The 11,675-nt window shown below is 57.6% G+C and overlaps 1 protein-coding gene across 1 annotated transcript in view; it reads right to left on the reverse strand.

The window, feature by feature from the left end:
* The window catches only part of Smarcd3 (SWI/SNF related, matrix associated, actin dependent regulator of chromatin, subfamily d, member 3), a 28,527-nt gene extending 17,163 nt beyond the window's left edge, over positions 1 to 11,364 (reverse strand). The window contains exons 1-2 of the mRNA XM_063250761.1: positions 11,284 to 11,364; positions 8,737 to 8,876 (exon numbers count right to left, since the gene is read on the reverse strand). Of these exons, the coding sequence (XP_063106831.1) occupies positions 8,737 to 8,775 (39 nt within the window). The 5' untranslated portion in view covers positions 8,776 to 8,876; positions 11,284 to 11,364. The remainder of the gene's footprint in view (positions 1 to 8,736; positions 8,877 to 11,283) is intronic.
* Positions 11,365 to 11,675: the final 311 nt, after the last annotated feature.

The following is an 11,675-nucleotide window of genomic DNA, read 5'->3' on the forward strand; positions in this document are numbered from 1 at the left end:
GCAGCTTGAGTCTCCTGACCTCAAGGGGTTTCTCCTTCACCCCAAGCTACCTCTTGGGGTCCACTTGCAGAAGCTGCACCTGCTTAGGAGACATGCTGCCCTCGCCTGCTGCCCTGGGCTGAAAGCAGGGTCTGGAACAGAGAAGCCCTGGGTTCAAATCCAGGGCAGCACCATCACCGAGATGGTAACCTGTGCTGCATCTCCAATCAGAGCCTCGCTCAGCTCTGTGACATCACAGTGATGTCACACATGAGCAGGACTGAGCACTGTGTGAGGCACAGAGCAGATGCCTCACCAAAGGGGATGCCCACTCTCCTGGCTTCCCAATGCTACTACCCACCTGGCCCACGCCTGAGTCACATGGGCTCCAATGCCCTGCCTGATCCCTAGGCCTGGCTGATGGCCCTAATGCCAGGTGTCACAAAGGGCACACATAAGACATCCCCAGGGCCCTTGCCTGTCACCCTGTCCTCAGGGTGAGGACAGCTGCGGGGTGGGTGCCATGGACAGCAGTATCCAGAGGAAGACTGGCTGGCTGGGCAGCGGCACGCCTGCCCCTCCTCCTCTCCACCACATATTCAATGGGTGCATGCTTGACTCTGCCATGGGCTCTGCTCACACTGAAGACCCAGCCTCTGCCTACCCTCAGGACCCAGTGACTGTAGCAAAGACAGAACAGATGCCGGGCTTTGCACCAGGGTGACTATAGGGCACAGGGCACAGAAGGTGCCCCTGAGGGCCGGAGAAGAGGCGGCAGGAAGGGCAGGAGAGATCCTGCCTGGTGGGTAGGGGGACCTGGTGGGCCAAAGTAGTGACAGACTGCTTGGTCTGCATCGCACATCCTGTGCTCTAGCCCGTGTCGCTCAGTTAAGGCTCACACCCTCCACCCATAGGTGTGATAGACAAAGAACCCATTCAGTGGGCCAGAGCAGTGACACGCCCAGGACAGGGCTGCACAGCAGATATCAGGAAGAACTCCTGTCTATTCTAGCTGTGGGCTGTAGCTGGCCAGGTGGGAGAACATGAGAACATGCCACATATTCCTGATAGGCTAATTTTTTAATTAAAAAAGAAAAAGCTGCCAGACATAGTGGTGCATGCCTATAACCCCAACACTAGGGAGGCTGAGGCAGGAGGATCACTGTGAGTTCAAGGTCAGCCTGGGCTACATAGTGAGTTCAAGGCCAGCCTGAACTACATAGCAAGACTCTCTCTCTCTCTCTCTCTCTCTCTCTCTCTCACACACACACACACACACACACACACACACACACACAAAGCCAAGGTGGGTACTGAGGTTTCAAATCCAGGCTGAGGCTGTAATTACAACTTCAATCCCAAGAAGCAGCTGGAAGTGAGGGGAATGAGAGAGGCAGGATGTCCCTGCGCCCCTGCAAGCCTTACCTCTGCCCCCAGCAGTGCACTGCATGCACCCCATCCCAAAGCCCTGAGTGGCTCCCCAGATTCAGTCACTGTGCATCCCACAGGTAAGGTTTGCTGACTCTGCCTCTCAATCATCGGAAGCCTTTCTGAGCCTCCACCCTTCCCTGGGCCACCGCCTCTCTCCTGGACTTACCTGTCCACCCTATCACTTGCCACAATGTTCTCCCTACTATGACCAGAGTGATCATTACAGAAGTGTCACCGGGAACGTGGCACAGCCTTGCTTAATGGTTTCCACTGCCCAAGCTGAATCCAGATTTCTTCTCAGGGCCTGAGGGTCCCATGGCCCCTCGGTCTCCCTGGCTGCCTGCTGCCCTGGCCCTTTTCACCTCTTCCCTTGACCTAGCATAAGGTGCTCTCAGTGGGTGGAGGTCACATTCCCAGGGACAGGATTGGACCCTGGATTCTAGAGGCGCTGACTGTCAGCTCCTGCCTCAGGATGGTAGTGGCTTGTCTCAGGCAGGGAAGAGCAGAGCCCTGGAGCCCAGAGAGAGCTGGGTTGGCTGATGAAGGCTTCTGTGAGGCCTCTGGCCAGCCCAGAGCCTGGGTTATGATGGGTAGGGATTCCTGGGATGCAGAGAGGCAGTTACCCCCTAAGTGCGTCTTAGTGGGCCTCCTCTTCCCCCCGAGGAGTGATGGGGGTGAGTGGAGGTGAGTGGTGGCCTCCATGGAGCTCTGGGGTGCTGCACGAACAGCCTGGGGGCAGAAGCACCAGTGCTAGGGCGGAGCAGCAGGCTAAGCTGGGCTGAGGAGCACTGAATGACCAGTAGGCCGGGCACATTCCCATGTGAAGATGCTGCAGCCAGCCGAGGAGCCAGCATCCGAGCACCCAGCAGCCCAAGAATCCAGGAGATGGATTGTGGCAGGGCATCAGTTTGCCCCTTGGGGGCTGGGTTTCTTCCTCACTTCCTGTATGGGTTAAATGGTGCCTCTCACCCCAATTCACATGCTGGAGCCTGAACTCCCGGTATCTGGGGATGTGACCCTATTTGTAGAGAAGGTTTTTACAGGAGTAAAGCAAGTTCCCCTGAGATCGCTTGGGTGGGCCCTTGATCCCACAGGACTGGGCGCTTATAGGTAAGGACATGTGGCCAGCAAGACACACAGGGATGGGACAGATGGTACTGGCTGAAGGGGCCGAGGCGGGGGATGACTGATCCCAGCACTGCTTCCTTCTCTGTGCTCACTGTTGGAACATGTCCCCACATTGCCCTTGGACTCAGGGAGAGAACCTTATGTTTACTGCTGCTAACATTCATCTGTAAGAATGAGTCCATTATTGCAGCTAGTTGAGACCCTTTTTATGAGACAGGGTCTCACTGTGTAGCCCAGCCCAGCCCAGCCACAAAGTTGATGCAATTATCCTGCCTCAGCTTCTCAAGTGCCACCACGGCATCAGTTGAGAGCTTTTGAATCTCAGTTTTGTCATTTAGCTGTGCATCATCCATGAACCCAAGGAACACGACCATCATCAGTCTTCCCTTGGAGGACAAAGCCTCTCTCCAGACTGACACACACCCTTTGGGTTTTAAATTCCTTTTTAAAAGTTTTTTTTCTGGGTGCTGAGATTGAACCCAGGGCCTCATGTATGCCAGACAGATGCTACACCATCCCCTCCCTACCTAAACCTTTAGTTTGAGGGGAGTCCTGCTAAACTGCCCCAGCTGGACTTGAACTTGCCATCCCCCTGCCTCAGCCTCCTGAACAGCTGGGATTCCAAGTGTGGCCCACCATGCCTGGCTTCTTTTCCACTCTTACTGAAGGGACTCAGTTATGGTAACATCTGGCCCGTGGTAAGCTAAGCCCTGGGTGAGTAATTTAACATCAGCTCAGATGTCCTTGCACCATAGCAATCGTCAAATGATAGGAAGCAGAGCCCCGCCCTGCCCAGGGCAGCTGATCAATAGTCAGCAGCACCCCCTCTGCCCACTCTGCCCACACTGACCCCTCATACCCTCCTGTGTCTCCAGAGACACACAGACATCTGGGCAGAGCTTAGCCCACAAAATAGCCAAATTATGCAGAATTTAATGTGGTTCTCCTAACACCCCAGGAAGCTGAAGCCATGAATAATACTATGTCCATTTTTAAGACAGAACACAAGGTTCGCAGAGTCCTCTTAAAGACTGACCCACAGCCAGACATCAAAATACTCCTCTGGCACTTGTGGGGCCACTGCCAAGGGCAGTGTGGGGACATGTTTCAATAGTCAGCGCAGAGAAGGAAGCAGTGCTGGGATCAGTCATCCCCCGCCTCGGCCCCTTCAGCCAGTACCATCTGACCTCAATAGTGGGGTCAACACCTGTTTTCTGACTATAAGAGCAACAGTCTTTTCAGGTCACTGACCGCTTGGCCCTAGTGTCCGAGGATATACGGCTTCCGTTGCATCCCCACGTGGGGGGATTCGAGCTCAGTTCACACACCATCATCAGCTTCAGAGTGGGACCCCTGATCTCCCCTTTGGGGAGGGTCTTCCAGTGTCCCACCACACTCTGTGTGTGTTTTATAATTTTGTTGTTGACAAGAAGCCACTACAGTGATGGCACTGCTCTTATACAGATTCTGAGGTTGGGGCCCTTGATGTCCAGGATCTTTAGGGAGAAATGCTGGCTTGGGCTCTGGGGTAGGGGATGAAGAGAGAGCAGATGACAGACAAGGGGGAGGCTTGAGAGGGCTAATACAAAGCTGGAAGGGCAAAATCACTTTGTCTTGCCCTGTTTGAGACAGAGTCCTGCAGCATAGTGCAGGCTGGCCTCGGACCCGTGGCGATCCTTCTGCTTCGACCCAGTACTGCCCCATCATGCCCAGCTCACCCAGTGCGTTAAACACTTTAATTAGGTGCCAAGTTGACATTTAAGAGGTTCCATGCACTGAATCCTGGGCTTTGCACTGGGCTACATCTCCAGCTGTCACTACCTCCCCATCCCATTTTTAAATTTTTAGTTTTGAGTCAGGATCTCAATAAGTCACTGTTTCCCAGGCTGGGCTCAAAACTTGTGATCCTCCTGACTCAGTCTCCTAGCTTTCCAGTCTCTCAAAAAATTAGGAATCGGGCCATGGAAACACACCAGTGCATTTGAAAATGACCACAGGGGGTGAAGAAGGATGGTCATTTTTGATTTTTCCTTTTTGTACCAGGAATTGAACTCCTGGCCTTGTGCTTGCCAGGCAGGTGCTGAGTCACTAAGTTACATCCCTGGTCCCTTTTGAAGGCACTGATTTAGGGTGGGGTCCATGAGCCTCAGTTGACACCGGCTGCTATCTTTACTCCTGCTGGCTCAGTTGGCTCTTGTGCTCCTGCAGGGTGCTGATGTGTGCTGCTGTCTAGAGGTCCAAGTGCTGCTGATGGGAAGGGAGGGGGCCTCAGCGAGGATGGATAGATTTCAAGAGTCTTAAGTAGCTGGACATAGTGGTGCATGCCTCTAATTCCAGCACTCAGGGAGGATGAGGCAGGAGGACTGCAAGTCTGAGCCTAGCCTGGGCAATTTAGACTCAGCCAGACCCTGTCACAGAAGTAGGGTATGAGGGGGAGCCTGCAGACTAATGCTGGAGCTTAGCTTTTTCTCTTCTGCTTAAGACCTACCACCCTGACCCGTGGGCACCTCCTCCACGCCTTTCCAGCGTGTCTGCTGTTGAGACAGCCACTGAAACTGATCATATCAGCTCAGTCCACCCAGAGCCATCCCAGGAGAATGACAGGGCTCTCTCCTGGCTCATCTTTGTGGTTATATTCTTCCAGTTTAAAAGGATAGAAGCTGAGGGTGTAGCTCAGAATCACAGCACTCGCCTGGAATGTAAGAGGTCCTAGGTTCGATCCCCAGCATCACCTACGCCCCCTACTTTTATCAAAGTGTGGGCCTCTCCAGAGAGGCTGAGAAGATGCACAGAAACTGAGGTAAGTCAGGCAGGTGGCTCGGTGGCAGAAAGGGTATGCTCTGTGACTCCAGTGGCCCAGGCCAAGGTCAGAGCAAGGAAGATGCTTTGCCATAGCAGCACCTGAAGATGGTGTGATCCCATCAGGGAAACCTGAGGCTTCGACCAAGAGGGCTGGGAGCCCCTCAGCTCTGCATGCTAGGGAGGCCGCTGTGGTCTTGCGTAGAGAGGTGAGGCCCCAGGAGGACTGTCAGGCTCATCAGGGACCCAAAGCCTTGCCGTCTCTCCCTCCTCTCATCTGCTCCACCATCCCAGAAAGGCATGAAAAAATTCCAGCTAAACAGGCTGCTGTGGGGCTGTGGCCCAGTCCTCAAGCCCAGTTGTCTTCTGGGGCAAGAAACAGATAAGATAAGGGTGGTGGAAAAGTGGGGGTTCGAGGGGAAACGGAGGGCAAAAAGACAAAAGCATAGCCCATTGTCTTTGTCTTCAGGAGTGGCGCCATTAAATATTTCAATTTCTGGTATGCGCCAAAGACAGGAGCAAGTGAACTTCAATCCTGATGGACAAAGCTGTGGCAGAAAATGTCCCCAAAAAGTAACACTTACACTGAGAGCAGGTGACCAGGAAGGGGGTTGAGGAGGCTGCGGGAGAAGGAAGAGCAGGGTGAGATCCCTGAGCAGTGGCAGCAGCTGAAACTCACAGAGAAAGGGAGGCTCCTATAGGGCTTTCTTTTGGAAGGCCCTTTCCACCAGTGCTGCGGGGCTGGGCACCCACTCCCGAGGCTTTCTCAGGGGTCCAACAGTACATAGCAGTGGTCTGGGCTACATGGGAAGGAGGAAGGGGATGCTATGGCAGAGTTCCTAGGAAATAAACCCGTAAAAGACATGGGGGAGGCAAGAGGACTGTCATAAATTTGATGCTCGCCTGGGCTACACGGTCCTGAGATCACAGGTGTGTACCACCAAGCCCAGCAGTGATGCATACTTAACACATAGAGTACTTCCTGAAGGTAGTGACCCATTCCTTCCCCACTGAGTCCAGACTCATCCTACTTATGGGGCTGGACTGCAGGGCTCCAGCCTTTTTGCCTGAGCTCTAGGGGACTGTTGGGACTTTGCTGAGGACACTACTTAATTCTGTCACGCTGTTTCCCCTTGATGTCACTGACAGCAGACAAGGCCAGAAACCCTGAGCAAGCAGCTTGGTTTTTATCTTATGGACAAAGTAAACCCATCCAGGGGTCGCAGGATGGCAGGGTTGGCATTTTGTGCACAAGCCTTACCTGTGGCCACCACCCACTTCCCTGTCCTGGTCCTCCCTCCCGCTGGGACCCACATATAGGTCATGCTCATCTGCCCGTCTCGTCTTCCCTCCTTCTCCTCTCTCATTCCTCACTCATCTGGAAAAAGGGTTCACATGGGAGGCCATTCAAGTTTGTAAATTCCAGTAAAGGCACTGTACATTCTCAGATTCCCCAGAAGTAAGATTAAATCACAAAGAAACTGATTCCCAGCTCCAGAAGCAAATCAAATCAATAGAGTATGTGATCTCAAACGGTGGCCCGGCGGATGTGAACAGCCTCTTGTAGGGTCCCCTATGCGTGACTGAGGGTCCTCCCATCTCCCACCATCAAGAGAGACTGGAGGACAACAGCTATGGCCCCTCGGGATGTCGCCCCCATCGAACGCCCACCAAAGGCAGGCAGTGGTCTCAGAAGGCTCCTATTCCAGCCAGGGACACCTGGTGACACCTCTGGGCATTACACCTGCCACTTTGTGCTCAGCGACAGATACACACTTGGGATCACACCAGAAGCCTCCAGCTGCTCAGGCCACCATCTATGCTGGCACAGGCTGGCAGCTTCCAAATATCCAGGTGTGTGCCCAGCCAGCAGTAGCCTGCAGCAAGTAAAGGCAGACTGCACATTAATGCCACCCCAATATCAGAGGCCATGCTTCCGAGCCCAGCTTTGGGCCCTCACTGCCCCAGCATTCAGGGAGCTGGGGCTCCTGACTCCCCAAGAATCACCTCAAGACTCAGGGCCACTCTGGGGCCAGCTGTGGCAGGACACTGCCCCCTGGGATCTTCCCAGTGTCTCCCCTGCTTCCTGACATCACTTCCTTCCCTGAAGGGTCCACACAGCCCAGACACCCACCTGCTGTGATGGAAGTGTCCCGGCAGGCCCAGCTTGGTGCCCCCTCCCCCAAGAGGTGACATTTGTCAGGACCCACTGCCCAGGAGACTCGGAAGCCTCCACCCCTGACACCTCAGAACTTTAGGTCCTAGCCTGTACCCTCCAGTTGGGGAAGAATAGGAAGGGGTTTGCTATTCTTTCTTCAGGAATCTATGTTCAAAAGCCAGGCCTCTCATGCTGAGAAAGAGTCCACACTGACCTTAGTTTGGGGTGCTGGCCTTCTGAGGGCGGCAGCCTGAGCCTTCCAGGGTGGAGTTGGGCCTGCTCAGATTGTGCTTGCTTCCATGGTGCCACGCTGTGAGGCTCTCCAGGCTGCCCCTCAGCCACACCACATGGCCCTGGGCCTCCAATGGAGCGGGAAGCTCCTGCTGCTTCCTGCACTCTGCACAAGTCTGCTTTCTCCATTCTCACTAGGGGCAGGCACCGAGTCCCTACCCCTTGAGGCCCACAGCACCCAGCCCATCAGCAGGTGAAGCCTGCCAGTGTGGGGACAGGTGAGGACAGGCAGCCAGACCCCAGCTTCTAAGCCAAGCCCCCAGGGGATGCTTCTGAGCCAGTGGGGCTGACACGGTACCTCCAGGCCACTCTCCTCCTGCCATTCAGGGAGGAGGCTCAGGAGGATCCAACCTGTGTGCACCAGCCTGAGGGGGTGCGTCTATGCTCCTGGCTGCTGGAGGCTGGGCAGAGCCACACCAGGGGCCCTGAGGTTTTAGAGATTCACAGAGCACACCACACAGCATGTCTGCAACTGGGTTCTGCATGCAATCTGGGCCACAGGACTGCAGATTCCTTCCAGCTAGCAGAGAGCATGCAGGGTGTGGTGTGCACACATGCACACACACACACACACACACACACACACACGCATGAGGGTAGACACACATGAGTGCACCTGCACCCAGGTGATGGGAGAGATGTGGTGTCCAGGTGTCTGTGGGAGAACCTGGGCTCCCAGGCCATTCTCACAGGAGTCACAGTGCTGGCTTCAGATTAGCTGGTTGCTGGCTTCTAGAGGTGGGATGCAGGCCCATCAGGAGTGAAGGGACACTTGTCAGAGGTAGCACAGCACAGAGGAAAGGGCATAAGTGACAGATGTCAGAGGGCTCAGGAGAGGCCCCCAGGGGTGGCATCAGGGCCCACATGGGGCAGATGTGCAGTGGCCATGTGGTTTTGGCAGGGGCTGCAGCTGGGCCACCTGCTCTGGCGATACAGGAGGCAGCACTTACCTGTACCACGCTGGGTGGGTGCTGAAGGCCTGGAGTCATAGATGGCAGGGTTCTGCAACTGGGGAGTCATCCAGTGCCCCCTGGGTGCTGGGGCCCAGCGCCCACCATGCCTGCAGCATCCAGGGTCATGCTGAGGGGATCTGAAAGGAGAGGGCAGTGGAAGGGGTGGGCTGGGCCCTGAGCTTCCAGGCTGATTCCTCAGGGCTCCAGGAGGTTGGCAGGGAGCGTCAGGGTAGAGGCCAGGGCCAGCCTGAGGCTGAAGTGGCTGAGGATGGGCCTGGAGTGAGCACAGTATGTGCCACATGTGGACGGTGACTGCGCCAATGGTCCTGCAGGACAGAGAACTGAAAAGACAGAGCTGAGACGCAGGCAGAGAGCACAGGCCCTGGCTGGAAGGAAGGGTGGGAGTGGGTGAAGCAGGTGGAGGGGCAGAGTGGACTTGGGCAGGAAAAGGCCTTGCGGCCAGGCCCCCTCCATATGCACATCCTCTAGTCTGCCCAGATCCTGCCCTGCCAGGCAACCTTGCCACCTGGAACAGCAGAACTACTTGGTCTGGGGTCGGTCAGACTCGACCTCAGAACCAGAGTGCAGGGCTAAGGAAGTGGATGGGTGAGCTGGGGTGGGCTGGAGAGTAGCTCATGGCCACAGGTGGCAGCTGGGCAGAGACGGTGTTGCCAAGGGGCCGAACTGAGAAAGGGGCAGAGAGGGAGCTGGGCGGAGCGGGGCGGGGTAGGGAGGCCATGAGAGGCAGGAGGTACGGGCGGGGATAGATAGAGAAGGTGCTCTGCAGGACGTGGTGGCAACACAAATGGGTGCAGGTGCCAGGGAGAAGCAAGCCAGGTGCAGTCTGGGGAGGTGCCAGGCAGGGGGAAGAAGGGGAAGGTGCCAGGTAGGGAGGATGGAGGGGATGCCAGACAGGGGTCTGGAGGGACAGGAGGCCAAGAGGAGCAGATTGGGGAAGTAATCAGCAGGAGGGTCCCAGACAGAGGGCTGAGGAAGGGGGCCAGAGGGGAGGGGGAGGACAGGTGGAGGGAGGAGGGGAGGCACCGGGTAGGAGAGCAGGTGTGGGAAGGAGGGGGGCCTGCCGGTTAGGGGAGAGGGGCAGTAAGTGCGCAGAAAGGAGAGGGACCAGGATGGGGGTGCCAGGCAGGGAGGAGGGATGCCAGGCAGGGGAGCAGGGATGCCAGGTAGGGAGGATGGATGCCAGGTAGGGAGGAGGGATGCCAGGCAGGGAGAAGTGATGCCAGGAAGGGAGGAGGAGGGATGCCAGGCAGGGGAGGAGGGATGCAAGGTAGGGAGGAGGGATGCTAGGTAGGGAGGAAGAGGGATGCCAGGCAGAGGGGAGGAGGAATACCAGGCAGGGGAGGAGAAGGGATGCCAGGCATGGGGGAGGAAGGATGACAGGCAGGGAGGATGAGGGATGCCAGGCAGGGAGGAGGAGGAAGGCCAGGTAAGGGAGGAGGAGGGATCCCAGGCAGGAAGGAGGAGGGATGCCAGGCAGGAGAGGATGAGGGATGCCAGGCAGGGGAGAATGAGGGATGCCAGGCAGTGAGGAGGGGGGAATGCCAAGCAGGGGAGGAGGAAGGATGCCAGGCAGGGAAGGATGAGGGATGCCAGGTAGGGAGGAGGGATGCCAGGCAGGGGAGGAGGAATGTCAGTCAGTGAGGAGGAGGGATGCTAGACAGGGGAGGATGAGGGATGCTAGGCAGTGAGGAGGAGGGATGCCAGGCAGGGGAGGAGGAGGGATGTCAGGCAGGGGAGGAGGAGGGATGCCAGGCAGGGGAGGAGGAGGAATGCCAGGCAGGGAGGAGGAGGGATGCAAGGCAGGGAGGAGGGATGCCAGGCAGGGAGGAGGGATGCCAGGCAGGGAGGAGGAGGGATGCCAGGCAGGGAGGAGGAGGGATGCTAGGTAGGGAGGAGGAGGGATGCCAGGCAGGGGAGGAGGAGGGATGCCAGGCAGGGAGGAGGAGGGATGCTAGGTAGGGAGGAGGAGGGATGCCAGGCAGGGGAGGAGGAGGGATGCCAGGCAGGGAGGAGGAGGGATGCTAGGTAGGGAGGAGGAGGGATGCCAGGCAGGGGAGGAGGAGGGATGCCAGGCAGGGGAGGAGGAGGGATGCCAGGGAGGGAGGAGGAGGGATGCCAGGCAGGGAGGAGGAGGGATGCCAGGCAGGGGAGGAGGAGGGATGCCAGGCAGGGGAGGAGGAGGGATGCCAGGCAGGGGAGGAGGGATGCCAGGCAGGGGAGGAGGAGGGATGCCAGGCAGGGAGGAGGAGGGATGCCAGGCAGGGAGGAGGGATGCCATGCAGGGAGGAGGAGGGATGCCAGGCAGGGGAGGAGGAGGGATGCCAGGCAGGGAGGAGGAGGGTTGCCGGGCAGGGAGGAGGAGGGATGCCAGGCAGGGAGGAGGGATGCCAGGCAGGGAGGAGAAGGGATGCCAGGCAGGGAGGAGGAGAGGTGCCAGGCAGGAGAGGACAGATGCCAGGCAGACGGATGCCAGCAGCGGGCAGGCGCGGAGGATGCCCACAGAGGCGCGGACGGGTCGCTCACCTGCTCCCCGGGGACCCCTGGCCAGAGCGCGGCCGCTGCTCTGCTCCTCTGCCCGGCGCCTGCGCGTGGAGCCGGGGGGGGGGGGGGGGGGGGGGGGGGGGAGGCGCAGGGAACGTCTGCAAAGAGCGAGGTGCTTAATAACCAGTTAGGGATCGGAGGCGGAAACATCGCCCCTTCGGCTTGTCGGCCCCTAGGCGGGCCCTGGCCAGGCGCGGTGGCGTGGCCGTCTCCAGCCCGTGGACGGCTGTGAGTGAGGTCTTCGTGTGCACCTGCACCCCCGCAGTTCCCGAGGCCGGGCCTCCGCTGTGGCCCACGCATCAGCTACGCGAGGACCTCCACGTGCGCAAGTGTGGACAGAGGTTCACAGAGCACAGTGTGCAGCAGTTCCCTGC

Source organism: Cavia porcellus, unplaced genomic scaffold, assembly GCF_034190915.1.
Source record: "Cavia porcellus strain 051 isolate PalLab524CR breed Dunkin Hartley unplaced genomic scaffold, mCavPor4.1 scaffold_6, whole genome shotgun sequence".
NCBI classification, from domain to species: Eukaryota; Metazoa; Chordata; class Mammalia; order Rodentia; family Caviidae; genus Cavia; species Cavia porcellus.